The sequence below is a fragment of the Perna viridis genome, chromosome 4 (assembly GCF_037379345.1).
Source record: "Perna viridis isolate PV_CMFRI_1.1 ecotype Kerala chromosome 4, ASM3737934v1, whole genome shotgun sequence".
Classification (NCBI taxonomy): domain Eukaryota; kingdom Metazoa; phylum Mollusca; class Bivalvia; order Mytilida; family Mytilidae; genus Perna; species Perna viridis.
In genome coordinates, this window is record NC_142448.1 from 18,529,869 (window position 1) to 18,550,515 (window position 20,647).

The window sequence follows — 20,647 nt, forward strand, 5'->3', positions numbered from 1 at the left end:
GTATAAGCCTACTCCAGAATCCTAGTTGTAAACAGTCTAGTAAGGTACAAAAAGTCTGCTTTGTTTTGACAAGCTATGATATAAACTATAAATTGTGATAAGAAAACTTCATACACAGTTGCAGAAGGGATGTAGCCAGAAATGAAGAAAATTCGTCACGTTAATCGTATAGGTTGGATAGAAATTTTCCCTTTCCATCGATCTCTATGAGCGGGCAAAGAAAAGTAGCTGAATTCAAAGTGTCTTCGAATGGTTTATTTATATACCAGTAATTACATTCATGGTCTAATTCCTGTATCCACCATACATATTTTGTTTCTCTGAACTTTCAAACTAACAAGTAAGCTTTAATCTGAACAAATCACTGGAATTTTGGAAAGTTTTTTAGGAATACAAAGGTTAATCAAGGGAAAGCTTCAAGACTGCTTTGAAGTGGGAACCACAGACAAAATAAAACCACGGCGTTGGAATGATATACATAGTAGAGTTCCTGGAATTTTGTTATGTGTCATTCTTTGTACTCATTGATAAGAAAATCGACCGCCTCAGAACAAAATTTGAGGTAACGTAAAGCATTAAATTTTTAACTGCTGAAATGGAAAAGTGCTTTATGGTTTTGAGTCTAAAGAGGTAAAGATAGCTTTTTTTAGTTTACACAGTATTTATTACACAAAATAAATCAAGTTTTATACAGATATTTAATTACATTGCAATTAGGATTCAGAAACAACTTTCAAGGGAACTTATATAGATCTGTCTCCTAAAATTTCAGTTATCAACCGCATTAATAAATAAAAAAAACATTTAATAATATTTTGAGTGAAACATCTGCGATTTTGCCACTTCAATATCTAGCAAAATAGTTTAATTTAAGGCTCATATGGCAATACCTGGACCCGCTAGTCTAGATTAAAGCGTAACTGATATTCATCTTATGATTCTAGGCGACCAACTGGTCCATATATCGCAATTTGTTATACTATATTTTCAAAACGTAAAAACAAAACTCTGGGAAGAAGAGAGAAAATCATGACGTCACGTTTTTAATCAACCAGTTATAGGTAACTCATATGTTTTCCCAGCAGTCTATATAATATTACATGGACTGGTCTATATGCACATGTAATATTATATAGACCAACAGATTCGTCTATACATAAAATATATGGAGATAAAAAAAAATTTTCAATTCAGTCGGACCGTGACTATCACGTAGGTAAAATCCAAAAGAAAATAATAAAAGATTATGACGATGAAATTGTATTTTTGATCCATTTCAGATACTTAGATACATTTGTATACAGACCATATTTGCCCTTTTGCCCACACCCATCCCCAAAACTTGTTACACCAATTACAAACCACTGAGTCACTCCATCTGCATTTTCTATTGGACACATTAATGGTCCTCCACTATCACCGACACAAGCGTCTTTGGCGCCTTTTTTATAACCTGCACATATCTGTGAGTTGTTTATTGGAATTGTGAATGCTTTTTTGCATTTTTTCTTCCGCACAATTGGTATTTGAACTTCTTGTAATATGTCGCTGTTTTTCAGAGAAGTAATTATTTGTCTTCCCCACCCAACTGTTGTACACAAGCTACCCTGTTTAATTTTAAGAGTCTTTTCAGGTAAACAAGCTAAACCAGTATAGTTAGTCATTGGTATTTCTCTCACTAATTTAATCAACCCAATATCATGCATAACTGCATTATAAGTAAATTTCTGATATGGATAAAATTTTTCGACCCGTGATTCTATCTCCGTTCCTTCTCTCTTTTTCCTGTTATGTTCTCCTAATCGAACTCGTATTTTTCGACGCCCTTTTTTCTTTGATATACAATGAGCTGCAGTTAGAATCCACTTCGGGTGTATGAGAGTTCCTCCACACATATGTTTCCTACGTTTTCCGATAATCTCAACCTGAAAAGACAGAATGTATTTGTACTGTAAAACAAATAATTATAAGACCTCATTTATAATGCCCTTTGGTATATTACTAGCCTACATTATAAGCTAGTTTTATCATAATCTCCTCCGCATTTTCCTGCTTTACAACATATCACTCTTTGAAATAGCTAGAATACCTTCTGCACAGGAGATTGGCTTGATTCATCAACATTACAAACAAAATGCTAGCATACATTATAGCAATAAAACGGCTGTGTCCGTTTACTTTAAAATATACTACGAGCCTACAGCATAGGGATAAACCGGCTTCGTTTGTCTTCCATCCTTACACAAATATTGGGTCCTTTAAGGGTCCGGGTGTCAAAAGAATATACCTGCAGCAGCGCTAAGCTTGTCGTAAAAGGCTACCAAATAGTACTTAGAACCCTGGCGGGGGGATTAGGACACTCTTCTCACAGAGAAACTGGTTTTTGTGCACAAGGTGTAATAGGTGGTGGAATAAGGTAAACCTGGCATGCTTCATGCTGAAACCACGTTCCTCGCACGTTAAAGAACCCTGTTGTGGTATTCATTAGCAGTAAAAACCTTTGGGCTCCACCACAGGAGGCTAAATTGTCCGATCCTACCAACTCTCCCTATTTCCAGTGTAATCGAAATTCGTCGACCCTATTATCCTTGTGTCCCATCCTATTTTTCATGAGAATTTCATCGTCATTTCATGTTCATTTTATCACCCATTTTATGTTCATCGCCTGAATAAAGCTGAAATATTGCTGCTCGGGCGTTAAACATCAACAATCAATCAATCATACACAAATATTGCTAGGTTACAATATTGCGATTAGCTGGCTTTGTCTCTTAATTATTCTTACACGCATATTGCTAGCCTACAACATTGCCGTAATCGGACTTGTCTATTAACTAAACAATCATATCGCCATCCTTAAGCACTGCTATTAGATCGCTTTGTCTTACATACATATTGCTACTTGACAATTTTGCGATTAACTATATTTTGTCAATTAACTTTATAAACATACTGCTAGCCTAGAAAAATGTAATAAGCCGACTTTGTCTATTAACTTTGTGCTGCGAGCCTACAATATTGGAATTAGCTGGCTTTGTCTATTACTATTTAATACACATATATGATAAAAACGTGAACACAAGTATCTACATACACAATGTTAACAACAAAATAAAATCCAATTTCGTTATAAAACTAGAAATTTGGAAAAGAAGACATGACACAAAATACTACAACAGATATAAAATTTCACAAAAATTCTTTGAGTAACATCAGGTGCTTTGTTACAGCATTGCGACTAGCTGGCTTTGTCTATCAACCTATTACACACACTGCTTGCCGACTACATTATAATTAGCCTAGAATATGCTTCATCTATTCGGTACTGGTTACAATTGTCAAAAACTGTAAAAAATACGTGACGAAAAACAACTAGCTTCAGTAATTCTAAGCGTTCATCTTCTTCTTATTTCTACAAACTTACAGAGTCCGATATACGTAGTTTTATTAAAATTCTTGTCAAAATTATAAACATGTAACCAAGTAAAAAAATATGTGTTAATATAGGTTATTACCACTTACTCACATTGCATGCACAAAATAGTCAATTGACGGAGCGCAGAAACCAGAAGATAGAGGTAGAAAGATAAAAATAAATTTGTACCGGAAGTTGTGTGAACAGTAATCAATAAATAAAAATGAGTAAGACAGCATCTCAAATTTAGCACAGCATCAAAATAATTGAAATTTGTTCCGAAACAATATTTCTTTTAGTGACAAAAGACTGATCTGGACAATGTAATTTTAAAAGAATGACTCGGAATCCCTCGGTCTTTACATTTATTAATATATGTGTTTTGTGAAAAGAGTGGAATTACTTACTCGAAACGGTTTTATGTAAGTGTTACACGAGTATTTTGTCACGTTTATCTTACAATAGGAAGAAACAAGATAAATTTTAAACAAAAATACCACTAGAAGCATTATAATGGTACTAAAAACAAATGTAATGTAACTATTTTAATTTCACATTAGAACATGCACCTGCCTCTACTTCTTATTTTTATTGTACTTGCTTGTTGCCGATGTTGGGTGATAATGTTTGTTACCTAAAGATTAACAAAAAACAAAATCAAAAAACAAAAAACAAAAAAAACTAAAAACAAAAACAAACAAAAAATATGAAAAGTAAAGTTGGTTAATGGCCGAAGCAGGGCATTAATTTAGCTGATTAAATAAAAAAAAATTATGTGGTCTTAATTTTTGGCAGAATGGTCTTAAGATACAACCAAATCTAAGTTTAAATAAATACCTGCCAAGGCCATGAATGGGGATGTGATTCTCGACCACCTGTGATTCGTAAAGATCTTTTCGAAATCGGTGGCCGCAGACCACATGTATAATTTGCCATCTGATTGGAATGTCCTGAAAAATAATATTAGAAGGGTGACTCACACGGAAACAAATTGAGACTATGTCTACTCCCTACATAATATTCAAGGTCAATTACATGACTTTTATATTCCATTAGTACAAATATCGGCCAATCAAATTTCTAGAAAATTATTATTTTATAAAGAAAATTGAAATGTTTCAAAACATTACAAGTTATCGACTATTTGTTCTTTCCAGTGCAGTCAATGTTAACTGTAAGTCATTGTTCGTATTTATCCTTGAACCAAAATATTACTACAGCAGTTAACTAGGTATCAATGTTTACAACAGAGGTGATACAAATTGACTTAATAATATAAAACCGTTAAAATTGATAAACCGAATTCCTCTGGAATAAAAGAACGGGTACTTGATACTGTTAAAAGGGTTTGTTGTACTCAAGAAGAAACGAATTATAGAAGCTCTATTTGTTTAAGGTTTACAAAAATCTATTTTTGTCGGGAATTATTTGAAATAGAACACGGACTGTCAAAATCCGTCTGAAAACAATATATTTATTACCTTTTTAGCTAAAAAATATTCGCTTTTATTTACATAAATTGATTTCAATGAACTTGAATATCATTTTATAAAAATACCTAGTACAAGTGTAATTTTTATCAATAAAAAAATGTGTTACCAAGTAGTTCAACAACCGAAGAATAAAAAGTTATCTGGTTTTTGAAGATCAGTGTCATTTGGAGTATCTGTCTTTCTTAATATCATGCATGGTAAACCATGGTTAAAAGAGTATTCTTATCGGTATTAAGAATGCATCGAGACACGATTTCTTAGGGAGACGATAATCATGCAGATACTTTTTTGTATAAAGTCAAGGCAAATCCGTTTAAATGAGGATACATTATAGAAGAAAGATAACGACTTCCTACCAAAGGATGCATTATTTAATGCCAAACACTTCCAATCAATTATCCGTTAAGATGTACTACCACTTATAATAGAAACAGTCGCCTGTACATACCAGAAAGTAGTAGGTCTCCATACATGGTAAACACTAAACACTACTGTAACGATAGTGGTATTACACCTTAATCGCAGAGAAAGACTTACTATCTATAATTCGTTATTCTAGGGGAATGACTTCTTTTCAATGATTCGTTATTCAAGGGAAATGATTTTCCGTCAATGGTTCGTTAATCAGTGGGGAATGATTTTCCGTCAATGATTCGTTAATCAATGGGGAATGGTTTTCCGTCAATGATTCGTTAATCAAGGGCAATGATTAGTGAATCAATGGGGAATGATTTCCCGTCAATGATTCATTAATCAATGGGGAATGATTTCCTGTCAATTATTGGTACAATAATCGACTTAACAAATTATAATAACATAATATTCTGGGACTAACAAACAATGAATAAACAGTACCAACCGAGCTATTTATTGCTATCATACATACCTGTCACTTTTTGAAAAGATTTGCGTGGTCTTTTAGGTCTTATAACTAGTGATTTTTGACAGACGGCATTGTTCGATACACAGTTTCTTTCTTCTTCCAAATAACCACCATTACAAAGTTCAGTTTTTTCGCAACGACGCCGTCTTTTCCGAATGCATCTTTTGTTGCATGGTTTCCACGCTGACCATGGATGGTAAAACAAGTCATAAAGTGTGTCGACCATCCGATCATTTTTCTCTGTCGAATTGTGAATTTTATAAGAAACAACTATACAATGGCCTTTCCTCCGCTTACATTTTCGCTTTTCTTTGATTCTTGACTTTCCACATATTTCTTGTTTTGTGCACTTCCGCTTTCGGATTTGTTGACAGTGTTGATTGCACTTCGACCAATCTGTCCATGCAGAGTAGTATTCCCTGAATATATTATTGTTTGAGGTAGAATTGTTTGCTATGGAAGAATTTTTAAGTTTGTGAGATTTATCGGAATCATGATTCTGAAAAAAAAACGAGAAAAAAAATCAGTATTTTACTGCACTACCTTAGTAACTATAGTATACTAGACTATTTCTTGTAATACATAGTTCACCTTAATACCATAGTTTACAACACTACCTTAGTAACTATAGTATACTAGACTACTTCTTGTAAGTTACACATAGTTAATGATTGATTGATTGTTGGGGTTTAACGCCCGAGCAGCAATATTTCAGCTATATTCAGGCGATGAACATGAAAGGGATGATAAAATGAACATGAAATAATGATGACGAAATGAAACAAGGGATGGGACACAAGGATCATACGGTCGATAAATTTTGATTGCCACAAGATAATAGGGAAGGATGGGTAGGGTCGGGCAATTTAGCCTCCTATGGCGGAGCGCAAAGGTTCCTACTCCTATCAAATACCACAGCAGGGTTCTATAACGTGCGAGGAACGTGGCATCTTTCCCAACACGGTGCACCACTATGGTTTGCGGTCAGGTTTTCCGTATTATAGCCTGACAACCACAGCATGTAACACGCCAGGGGTACCCCATTCAACCACCTGGGGCACACATCCCAGTTGCTCTGTGGGCAAAGCGCCCTAGCCCCCGGCTAGGGTTCTGAGCACTATTTAGTCGCCTTATACGACAAGCTTAGCGCTGCTGCAGGCCTATTCTTTTAACACCCGGACCTGATTACATGTACCAACATGATAATGCATCCATTGATTACTAGAAAAATCATATATACTTCGACAACCAAAATCCATTCTCTATTAACAAGGTAAGGTGAACATTGATTACCAGCTTTATCATACATCCATTGAATACATATGCCGAATCATTCATTCACGAACAAATAATAGGACTGTGCAGTCAATGACAACGAGCAGGATCACTACCAGTATATAAGAAACAGGTTTATGCATTCGTTTACCGAAAAAAAGATCATGCGCTGATTCACGCTCAGCTGAACCATGCATTCATTGACTACATTCGGAACATGCTTTCGGTGATAACATGAAAAAAAGTTATCAAATGAATACAAGCAGAACAACAAAACAAATCATTAAAAACAACCATTACATACACAACCATCTTAAAACATAGAATAAATTTTTTTAAATGACATTTTGTCCAAGAAAAATAGAAAAGAAATGATTGTTAAAGGTGAAAGTAAACAACAGGTCTACTTTGAATAAGATTCAAGTTTTACTTTTTTATGGTTACTAAGTAGTGATTCCTGTGTTCTGATTAAGTTTTACCAAGCATAATAATAATATATTTGACGAAAAACAATTTCTGGTAATAAAGTGAATTGGCAAGTAGAATATGTTGCCTTTATAACACTTCCTATTTTTTTTATCATGTTATAGATTGTCATGGTCGAAATCTGGGGCAATTAAAGGACTAATAGTTTTTTTTTATTATTCCTGATAATAACGATTAGTTAAATTATGCATCTGCCAATTACCAAAGTCATTTACCTTTATCGTAACTGACAATAACTTGAAATCTTAATTTGTTAGTATTTATATACCAAATACTAGGTCAAAACTAAGAATTTTCCAAAAATAGTCCATACCTCAAAAGATTTAGTAGTATAGTTTATCTCTATTACGAAAATGAGTTGTACATGTACTCTAAACAATTAGAACAAATACTTTACCACAAGCGAACGCCCTTTGATTACAGCGTGATCTATTCCAATTCACTATTTTCTTTAACATTATTCTGTGCAATAATCAATACTTATAAACAGTATTTTTATAATATACTACAAGATTTAGTACGTATAGTTAAACACAATGAAACAAAATATCTCCGGCGTTTTAGCTTTGTCTTCACTAAAAAAGGACCAAAAAACTTGACCAAGCAAAAACAATTATAGACCTGTCATAAAAAAAACAGTGCAATAGAACTTAAGCTCCAAACAAAGTTAAAAAAACTTTCTTCTTTAGACAATTAGATATATCGATAGAAAGTGGGGGAAAATACCGAAGCGTCAATCGTCATTTCTTTTTTTTTGTCTTTTTCTTCCGTTGTTTCAAGAAGAAAAAATGAAATCAATAGATAATAAAAACAAAAACAAAAAAACAAAAACAAACCGAAATAAATGCGCCTGTAAAGAGTAGTCGCACAACTAAAGCTTAATGCAGATTTTCATTCAGTAAAGCTTTCAAGGCTGATCAAAATATATATAAGTATAAGTCATTTTGTGATCACCAACTATTTTTGTCCCAACAGCTGTACGGACATCGTGTATTTTTTTAATGATTTTCCTCACACCGATGAATCGACATTGTGTTTCTTTATCGGTAGATCACTCCCTACGGCTACTTATTACTACATGTCGTCATTCCACGGATTTATTTTAGAAATGAAGATACGATGTCGTTGAGCGCAATAAAAGTAACCTTCTCCCAATGTCACAACAAGAAAAAATGTAATGAAACAAACAAACAAAAATCTTCAGGCGCATCCAAAGTTCTTATCCAAATTTTAAAGAAATCTACTTGAATGTTAGTTTTTAGAGCGAAAATGTGATTGCATCTAGGAGGTAATGACGAAAATGAGGGCACAGAAATACCTTTTTATATGAGATAAGTGTTTATTGTGTTAATTGAGTTATTCGTGCATCGTTTTATCATCAAGATTTTCACTTTTTTTCTAACGATCACACGCATAACGCGTATCTTAAACACCAAGTCGAATGCATATACATGTAGTCAGTTATAGTAGGTGCTGAAACTGATCTAGAATCAAGCATATCTTTTTCAAAAGAAAAAAAAAACATCTGAAATGCTTACAGTCGGCCCAATAAACATTTCATTAGTTTTCAAAGAGTAATCAAGAGAACCAAGGTTATAGCGGTAATCAAAAGAAAGAAATCCAGGGACAAAGACCAGACATGGAAAACAGACATAAGTAACAGACGCAAATGAGCAAATCGGACTCCACTAAAAACTGGGAGCATGGACCAGCTGCACCGGTAGGATAAACGTCCTCTGCTTTTCTAGAAACAATAAAACTGACAGGGTCATGGTACTTCAGAAATACTAGACAAATTTCCAGTCAAAGCTCCTAACAACCGGACCAAGAACAAATATCTCTTTGTTTAGTTTTAAGACTATAAAAGAATCACCTACTGCATGAAATATACATGTGAAAGTTTCAATACAACACATTTTTATCATTGTTATGAGTGTTAACATTGATTTCGTTTGTTGTATCCTATACTCCACTCAACTAGTGAATGGTATATTGAAATCACATTGTCCATCCGTCGGTCGGTCCTTCCGTCGCAATTATCTTGGCTTCCAAATGGATGGATGTACTTCAAATCTAATGGATGGGGGATACGTAGTAAGCAATGCTCAGTCCTGTTCGATATCAACTTCTGTTTGTGGAACTTTGTCATTTTTCGTTAAATGGAATGATAGAGAACATTTTCGCTACAAAAATTTCGGCCAGCAATGGTTTCTATGTGTGATTCAAATTAGGTGTGTGGCTTTATTTAGTTGGAGCATATGTTATAAGCGATGTTGGTTGCTGACCAATATCTACTTCTTGTACGAGTGAGGGTATACCTACATATGTAACACGACAACGCGTGCAAAATCATGTTTTGTAGTAACTTTATCAAATAGGACATTTACAAGTGGGTAGCCCCGTGCAGGTCCGGGTGTCAAAAGAATAGGCCAGCGGCAGCGCTAAGCTTATCGTAAAAGGCGACTAAATAGTGATCAGAACCCTGGGGGCTAGGGCGCATTGCCCACAGAGCAACAGAATGTGTGCCCCAGGTGGTGGAATGGGGTACCCCCGGTGTGTTACATGCTGGTGTTGTCAGGCTACGATACGGAAAACCTGACCGCAAACCACAGTGCTGCACCGTGTTGTGAAAGTTCCTCGCACGTTCAAGAACACTGCTATGGTATTCGATAGGAGTACGAACCTTTGCGCTCCGCTACAGGAGGCTAAATTGTCCGACCCTACCCATCCTTCCCTTTTCAAGTGGCAATGAAAATTTATCGAACCTAGTATCCTTGTGTCCCATTCCATTTTTCATTTCATCATCATCATCATCATCATCATTTCATGTTCATTTTGTCATCAGTTTCATGTTCATCGCCTGAATATAGCTGAAATATTGCTGCTCGGGCGTTAAACCCCAATAATAAATCAATCAATCAATCAAGTGGGTAACATTCCGTTATTAGGATGAATCGTTTTTGCAAAGATTCAATGTTACCGTATTATTTGAAATAATTTTAACAAAAACAAAAAAATAGTGAAATGTAGGGAAGAACCATAATTCAATTCATCCCATCCATGGATTAATCAGGCACACCAGCTTATACTTAAGTATAGTCTGGTAACCTAATTCCATTGCTTTTCCGATTCGCTAGAGAGCACTTCATTTTCTATACAAGTAAGAGTGTAAATATCTAGAGAAACCATTGCCCATAATTCTTAAATCTTGCGTTTTCTCTAAAATTCCTGGATAATTATTACTGTTCTTGATTTGTGGTGATATCTTATCAAAATATAAGCACAATCCAGGGAATGCGGAAGATCTTTTATTTTTTGTATCAAAGGTTACATTAGCCTATCGGAAATGGCCGAATAGTCTTATTGGCCTACGTCACCTACATCTCCAAGTTGACAACAGTGGTCATCTCAGCACTAAGATTTATGATAAAAGAGACGACTTTAATTTTAATATAAATTTTCCTTACCTGTGCAGCAATATCTCTTCATCTCCTGCACATGGTGTTTATATTTCACAATTGATTCGCTATTTTAAAGCAAGTACTAACTACTCTGATTTCCTTGAACGCCATAAATATCTGCGGAACAGACTCCTGAATCAGGGGTACGAGGAAATGCGTCTTAAAAGGTCTTTTACCAAAGTCTTCTTTTAGATATCAGTCCTTGGTTGAAAAATACCCAGTTTCTTCTAAAACAATGAGTAATGATTGTCTTTTGTAAATTGTTATTTGTGCTGATGTGACCGCTGATTTATCGATTACGACAAAGCATGTAAATGCTTTTAAATCACCACTGGTATAGTCACCCCACAATGGAAGAAGGAGGTTTGGCGCGCTGTAAAACCCAAATTTGACCCACCATTTCGTTTGAAGTGCCTGCACTAAATCGGGACCATTGCGGTACTAGCTGCTCCGGTGGTGTAATATCTATTTTGCCAGATTTATTTTGGACTTGACTTGATTAAGAAATGGATTAGTGTTCGGTAATTTTGTTGTTATCCTTATCCGCTGACCTTTATTGAAATACTTAGTTATTTTAATAAAACGTTGACTCAGAGCTGAAATCATATGTTAAGTCTTGAAATATACGCAATGGGTATGGAGAAATAATACTACTTTAAATCTCAACTAAAAATGACACAAATTACGACATGATCAGACCTTGACTTATGTAGTGTGTAGGCTTTGTACTCAAAATTAATATCATTTCAGCAAAGACCGTCCTGTCATTTTATTCTACAAGGTCTCACATAAGTTATTACAGTGACGATACAATAAAATTTACACGGTTTCAACCATTTTGCTAATCTAGCAGTTTATAATAATTACTTCTGTCCTTTATTTGAAAACTTCATTGCCAGTTAAAATATACGATACTGAAATCAATTAACCAACATTCAAGAGACGACGTTCGAACGATACTTCCGATATACTGGCCTACATAATGGACATTTATTGAAATTTTAATTTTATCTCAGACGATTTAATGTTCTATTCATGAGATATTTTACTTAAAAAGAAGTCTGGATGAAGGTGTGAACTATTTTTATGAGTCAGATTGGTTATCCACAGAATAACCCGCTATTCATACAGGACAATTCAACGCAAGGATATTAAAAGTCAAAATTCATTACCACAATCCCACTCCCGAGGGTGACCGTATAATACAGTAAACTCTAGTACATTACAAACGTGACAGGGCAAGTGTAGTAATTATGTCAAAAGTTATTTTTTTCAAAGATCGTATACGGCTAAATTTTCTTAATGAAATTGTACTTGAAGACTAATTTAAAAAATAATCCTCTTTTTTAAATTGTACTGAAATTGAAACACAGTTGATGAGTTTTAAGTTATTTTAGGTCATAAAGGTCAAATTAGGCTCTTGGTGATTTTTTTAAATAAAACCTTTTGAACCTTAAGTCGAGTGAATGTTTTCCAATATATAGGGGGTGACAACGACATAAATTATCATAAACGTAATACAAATGTGTCAATTTGATGTCATAACGGGAACGTGCAATATGTATGTATTTTAACAAGCTTGATTAAAAGTTGTCATTCATGAAACATATTTACATAATGTAGTCAACCTGCATCATCGAATATAAAAGAAATTTTCATGCATATTTTTTTTTACTTTGAGTATAGGTGACACAATTTGTTCCTTTAAGACATGAAAATTCATTTATTTTTTTTTTACTTAAATAGTTAGAATACCATGTCAAGTTACTGCGATTGTGTGACACTGTTTTTAACATAACACGAAAGGCAACTTATTAGGATATCATTATTGTAAAAGAAAAATTGTCAGGACCTTCCTTTATAGACGACGTGTTGGAGGTGGAATAGCAATTATACTAATAAAACTGTCACCATAGGTGTCTTCATAACTTTTAATTGGGCTTGATAAATAAGTCTCAAATAATTCATACAAGTATATCAATACCCAAACTAAGAACAGCGTTTGACGTTCGAAATTCTCTCTAGACGCTGCAGTCGGCCCTTTCAGAAAATGCCAAGATCCGAATCAGCGTCTGACGTTCGAAATTCTCTCTAAAAGAGAGGAAATGAACGACTACCGCTGCGCGGAGCTAGAGAAAATGCAAGATTCTTGTGAATGAGTTTACGCGACGTTATCCGATTGTCAAACGAAGTAAGATTAAAATAACGCCCGAGAATTTCGAAAGGCCTGTCTGCAGCGGTAAGTAAGAGAGGAAACGAACGTCTGCCGATCCGTGGAGCTTGATAAACGCCTTGAATTCATCTATACAGTGCAACAACTTAGGATATGGTCCTCTTCAACTTGAAACCAAGGAAAAGACGAACGGACAATCGTGAGAGAAAAATTACAAAATGCGAACTTCCCATAAATGTCGCTGTAATAATTCGAATGTTTCTACTTTTATCTTCTACCAGTCATTTCTTTATTAAATATATTGACATAGAAAACGTGTTCTTTCCTAACTCAATTGTGTTTTTTTTTCTTATTATAATTTTACCTCTTTATAGTTAATTGAGTAAATTTTAAGCATTGTAATAAAGAAATCATACTGCACCAACGTTGTATTTTTGTTGTGAAAATAGTAAGGACTCATCGTTAAGAAAAAAACATATTCTTACGGAAATCTGTATTCCTGTCTAGAATACTGACATGTATTCATGAATAATTTATAAAAAATATCGCGCTTATACAAATGTTGCGATAATTTCACTAAACAGGAAAAAGTTGTCTACGGAACTAAAAAAATCAGGAAAAAGAAAACAATGAAACCCAAGATAAGAACATTTACAGGAAAATCGAAACAATGCACTATTTACTTCTGTCGATTAAGATTGATAGAGAAAGGAGATTCGGGTCATTTATTTCAGTAAAAAATAGATTACCTTGAATTATTTCCCTATTTATAACATATTAAACGCGTGTTTTTGAAGTTAAAGGTATACTAAACGGATTTAACCTAATAACAGGTATTTAAACAAATCTACTTAATCCGCACAACAGCAGTGAAAACAATGTGTCCATCTTAACCAATATTCGGGTGTCCATAGTTTATCATGGGTAAGGATACATTGTGAAAATAACTAAACCCATATCATGTTTAAATCAGAAATTATCGTACTTTACAAGCCTCGTGAGAAATTTTACTGAACAATGTATTACCATTAAACTATAAATGTCATATTTAGTCAATCACAAAGATATGATTGGTGTAATCATTTCCTGATCAATGGTTTCCTTACAGAAGTCTTACTTCCTCGTGTTATACTGATATTTGATACATATTAAAATTAAATAAATGTTTATAAATGGCAAAGATATCTTGTATATTAAAGCAGCAATACAAGAATTTAAATCTAGTGACATCACGAACCAGTTCGGTGGCACTAACCATCGTTTCCGCAACAAATTAATGTCTCGGATCCATATAATAAAGTAGATGACTTGCTCGTACTTATTACAACGGTAGGCCCTCAGAAAAAAACATATGCTTTAAGGATCAGCAATCTTATTTCATTTCCCTAATAAATTTTTTTTCTGTGCTTGTCTGTTTCTTTCAAATATTGATTGTAAATTCGCTAGGTAAATGGCAAACATTGCCTTATCAAACACCTCAAGGCCAAGTTTCATTATTCTTATTTAGAGTATAACTAAATATGTAAAACGAATCCTAAGAATTGTAAAAATGCCACAACATGCACTGTGTGAAGGGGTCTTAAATAAATACGAATTAAAATTTTTCAAGATTGATACATCCTTTAAAAATCTATATTCCATCTAGCTAAATATTGTAAAATAAGATCCCGCCACATACATGTCAAAACTTCAATATAAACACCAATACTATTAAAGTGTCTTCATCTGTTTCGTTAAACCGAATACTTTTTTCATGTTGTAACATATTTACATTGAAAGTCTTACTATAAACCTGAAGTGGTAAACCAAAGGTCAAACTTTTACCGAATAAATAACTTTTCAATGCTGTGTTCCGGCCTTGAAGAGGTTCTTGACCCGCAAATACTGTAGATGAAACATTAATATTCTTTATGTGATCAAATGAAATCCATCACGTAAGAATTGAGTCATTAACATTTCAACAAATGGCAAATTAATGACCTTTCGTCTAGATAATGTTCATTATTTATAACGTATGGGTTAAATAAATATATATTTTTTCTATCCAAGATAATTTCAAGTTACTTTGAGAAATTGATAAATTGTGTAGTTTATTAAAGAGTTTTGGAAGGTAGATTATTATCAGTAAATGATGATAAAAAAGTTTCTTACCTGTTTCCCTGTACGTGCACTAGTGCCAATACACATCACTACCAATACACCTGTAAATACTATGTTCATGCTTCTTGTCTTCAACTGATTAATAATAAGATCAATCCTTAGCCATGCGATGTGCCAGTATTTATACTCAAGTAGGCGATTCTAATGCATTAATCTGTTAGGTCATAACATATCTTATTCGACTAACTCGGTAGGCAACCATTGTCCATCCAACCTTTCCCGATATTATTTTTTTTTCTACAGTTTGTCATAAATTTATGATTGCGTGACTTAAATATGTTAGGTTATTACAAAATGAACTATATTTGATAAAATAGCTACTAGAATGTATCCATTCTTGCAAGTAATGTTGTCGCTTGTTTAAAGTGATTTACTCAAAGTAAACACGTAAAATAGTATTTATGAATCTGTGTAGTTTGCTTCAGTGCAAGTTGTGAATGAAATTCTATTTGTTTACTACTATACTAAGTTTACAACACAGGCGTAAATAAAATTTGACATAATGATTCATTTAGTTCACGTGTTATCTCGCGTTTAACAACTCATGTTTGATAATGATAAGGTCATCTCAATTGTAGAAAGATCGTTGGAAAATATTTTTGTCTCTTGTTTCCTTAAATAACATTTAAGGATGACGAGACCACCCATTAACATGTCATTTAACGTATTAATATCCTGACTTGTCCGATCGTCAATAAATACAATGGTCATTTGTCCTACATTTCATTTAAGTATCACGAAAAAGTCTTGATAGTGTGTGCAGTTCATCAAAATAGGGGAAAAGAAACTTATAACCCCTTAAATCATAATAAAAGACAATGCTAACCTTGGACATTCCTCTTCAGCAATTCTCTATCCTTACTGCTCACACCTTCCTTCTCTATTTTTACAGATATACTGCTAATACTATTCTTATTACACCAGCCATGCAGCCTAAGCTATCCCTCCTTATCATCACATTAGCAATACATTCTACGATATCCATCCTTATTATTGCAATAGCAATATACACACTAGACTGTCTGTAATGTATTGAAGTTATGCAAATAGTGATCTATACTTATAAGCAATACGCTCAAAGCCAACCCATCCAAATGTTACAAGAATATACTTTAGGCTATCACTTCTCTTCATTACATTTGCAATACACTTTACGCTACCTGTAATTATTGCATTTTCAATGCACTTATTGTTATTGCACTATTAACAAGCAATCATTACATAAGCACTGCACTCTAAGCTACACATAGGCTGACCACCATTGTTATTGCACTATTACTGTTGCAAGCAACATTAGACCATTATTCATTATTACGTAAGCACTGCACTCTAAGCTACACATAGGTTAATCACCATTGTTATTGCATTAGCAATGCACTATATAGGCTATCCCTCTTTGCATTAGCAAACACGCTATTTTACCCCTCCTTGTTATTGCAAAATGAACTTGGTTTTATACTTCCATTCATACGGGCTGGTTTGTGTTTCCTTCCAAAATCGTGTCAAGTATATTTTTTTAAAAAAATGACAACCAGAATTAAGTAACTGTTCTCTAATGATCAGTATTCCCACGTTCTCACATTCGTTAAACTGCATACATGTACTTGTCTGGAAAAACACTTTATTTTAGGTGCTTTCAGGATGATTCTGTCTTATGATCCCCATCATTTTTCAAGTAAAATGTTATAGTTTTTGGTGAAATCCTCGCTGTCATTTCGTACCAAACAAATGCTTCATGTTACATAAGAAATTTGGCCCGTAATTTTATTAGAATATTCAGAAACTTCGTCCGTTTCTAAATGCGATGGGGTCAGTTGAGAGTGATAAAATAAGTAACTATAATAAATATCAAAGCATATCATGTATCTAAAGAATGAAATTGTTTTTAAACAATTTTCTATATTGTTTTTAAACCAAGGGAATACCTCACGTGAAATAAGGGATAAGCCGTCTCTTGTGGTTACGTTCAAATGAATAACTATCTCAGTTCTGACGTCAGTAAGTGTTGTTGATAGTTAACGGCTTTACACTAATTCAATGATTCAATATAGTAAAACCCATTTTCCATAATTTTAATCTAAAAATGACCACAAAAAACCAAGATCAAACACAATGACCTAGAAAATAATCCATAAACAGTAACAATAAATACCCTGGAAATGAAATGAATGAAATGCGATAACCTTAAGTCACCGTAAAGGATTTTTCGATTGTTTAAGTTCTTTTTTCAAGATATATCGGATTAAACCAAAGGGTGTGAATACAGGAAGGAGTTCTCGTAAAGACGTTTAGCTTGAATAATAAGTAAGAAATTTATGTACAAGTTCAATTTTACTTGAAGTCGACCAGTAAGCGTTTCTGAGTGTCAAATGTTTATCCAAATACAAGAAGTCAGAATAAATGTGCGGAAAATGCACTACCGTATTGCGATTGAGCTCGATTTTCGAAGAAGTGTATGCAGTTTTTTTTCTATATTATGCTTTCTTAGTATTTTTCAATAAAGATATTAACATTTTGAAACATGCTGAATTCCACAAGGAGGCCGCCCCTGTGGATTCACACAGAAATATTGCATTATGTATATGGAAAAGATGGTGCAATACCATACAGTACGTACAAGCAAGGAGAAATCCTTGAACACAACAACATTGGGAACACCAAAAAGACAAAACCACACGAAAAACATTCGTAAAACACCAATGAACCAAAAGAGGGACTGAAGCATTGAAAAGTCATATCGTACCCTTATAACCTCCCTGAAAGGATTTTCATTATTATAATCTAAAGTGATGTCGTCACAGATCTTTTTTTATTAATCTGATCGAATATCATAAAATTTGCAAGTCTTTGATAATCTACCACACTTCCTATGGACGGGTGGTAATAAAGTTACGTTTAGAATTATTATCATGAAACCACCAAGTAGAAATTTATGAAGTTTTTCAGATAAACGTAATCGCTCGACCTTGAAAGTTTTGAGACCTATACATGCGGTGTTTGAGATGTATTTATTGAAAACTGAAATAGGAACATAATTACACTTAAAAATAGAAGTAAAATTTGTTTACTGTTCCTTAAAATGTTAATTTAAACAAAGAAATGAAGCGTAGCTGTTGATATGACATGACCTCATCAGTAATACAACAAACGGTTTTTAAATGACTAATTAAAGGTGATGTGAAATCCAATACTGTTATCTCAATGATTCGGAAGGAAAACCTCATTTACCATTATTTCTATGAATGGGTAATTATTCTAGAAATTCAATCACTAGTTGTTTTTTTTTTTTGGTTCCGAGTTAAAAAAGGTTGTATAAAGTTTCAGTTGATTTCAGGCTGGTACATGTAAACACGAAAATAAAATGTGGGCTTTACGACGAATCTTACCATTTTTCCTCCTTATCTAAAATTAAAACGAAGTTGTAATTCCCTTTGTGACAGACTCTTAATGGAGCTAAAAACAGCAAGATTGCTACGCCCCTGCCGCCGCCAAAAAAGTAAGTGCAAAAGCCCCATAAACGTCAAAATATTCGAATCAAAGTGGCTGCGCAATACTATCAACTATAACAAATCCTACAAAATTTGAACCAAATCCGTTCAGCGGTTTCCGAAGAGTTGTTTCCATAAATTGTGACGGATAGACGGACGGACACAAGCATTTCTATGTTCCCTTTCACGTCGCGGTGGGGACAAAAAAGGGCATCTTAGGGAACATTAAATGATACCCCGCCACGTTGGGAACAATTTTAATTAGTGGTAAAAACAACTTAAAATGGCCAGAACTTTGTGTAAGTAATCCAATCAAACTAAAATTTATACTAGTTTATGATACTAAATAACTATCCATCCTTTATTGCCTTCTAAAAATTTCATCTGGAAACCGTTGAGGGACGGACAGGACTCACAACTTTTCGGATGGTATTTCATACTACCTCGCTATTTCACGTGATGTGGCAGGTAATAAATCCATGCCTCGTTTATACATAATGCGCATTTGATTCGCATTACGCATTCGCATTTGAAAAAAAAAATAATTCTATTAACTTTTATAACTTCGTTATGCGTTCATATATTGTGCATCAATACATATCAACTTGGATGTTCAATACGCCTTCAAAATTTGTGAGTTCGATTTCGAGTTAAACGAAACAGAATATGAATGATATGTATTTCGTTTGCTAGTTTATTTGTAAGTATTTTTATGTAATAAGCAGTTATAAAGGCAGTGGAACGAACTACATATGGAAACTTATGTCAGAAATTAATTTTTTTTATACATTAACATCAGCATCTAATTGAAGCCACATGCATATAGCTTATTCTGCACAGTAATTCTTTGAATAAACTATCACTGACAACTCAAAAAGTTGCGTACCAGTGAATTCTAATTCCACTCTGCTCAGACATCCGAATGCGAATTTGAAAAAGCAATTCTGAAAACGTATATAAATTGCCAATGACAATGCATATGAGTGTTATTTGTTATGTTTCCACTGCATTTGTTTTGAATGTGCCCCTATTACGACTTAACCAGGCATCATTTTGAGGCATATTCTGATGTTATATTAACTATTTAGAATTTCTTCAAATGATACCTCTCTTTACTAGACGATATGCAGTATTTTTGTTTATTTATATCATATATATATGATTATTCATTTTATACAAAATTTTTAAAGAAACGGATTTCCTTTCGAATACCATGTGTAATGGCTCAGAATGGAAAAAAGTTAATTACGACAATTGACACCAGGTGTATACGATACAAAAACGAGTATAACTTCATTATTTCGTATCATTTATATCTATTCCTGATTATCAAAAGTATATTTCATATCTCACTTCCTTTTCGTGGCCTAAAGCGGTTTGTGACGTCAAGTTAACGAACTAGTTTTTTTTGTAAATTGGAGAAACTAAAATTTTAATTGACCCAAACAAGGAAATGCACTTGTTATAATGTTTCAAACGTTAATTTGACGATGTTTTAATGCTGTGATTCACCCAGAGAGAGAGAGTCTTGTATTCTCAAAGTCACATCCATGGCTTTTAAATATGAACAAGCTTTAATCACTATAAAATCGTCTTTTTTTACTGCACATCTTTTTTATCTGCTGTGATGTGTAACAAGACCTTATTAGTGAAATGAAATAGATACTGTTTTATCTATATGAATTGTTTCAGACCTGCTCCCCAACCCCCAGGAATTCTTAAGGGTAGTTCTATGTAAGCATCAAATGTATCAATAAAGACTAGGGAATCATATGGTCAGATTTTCACAAATATTTATAGTACCCCAAATTAT

At 33.7% G+C, this 20,647-nt stretch overlaps 1 protein-coding gene across 1 annotated transcript; it reads right to left on the minus strand.

Annotated features, from left to right (window-relative positions):
• Nucleotides 1–233: 233 nt before the first annotated feature.
• LOC148619167 (chymotrypsin-like elastase family member 2A) lies at nt 234–17,210 on the minus strand. Its single transcript, XM_088578777.1, has 5 exons — nt 16,173–17,210; nt 15,338–15,421; nt 5,795–6,290; nt 4,253–4,365; nt 234–1,925 (listed from the first exon to the last, which is right to left on the minus strand). Exons 1-5 carry the CDS (start codon nt 16,179–16,181, stop codon nt 1,245–1,247), a joined length of 1,383 nt encoding a protein of 460 aa, XP_088434903.1. The 5' UTR covers nt 16,182–17,210; the 3' UTR covers nt 234–1,244.
• Between the last annotated feature and the right edge of the window lie 3,437 nt (nt 17,211–20,647).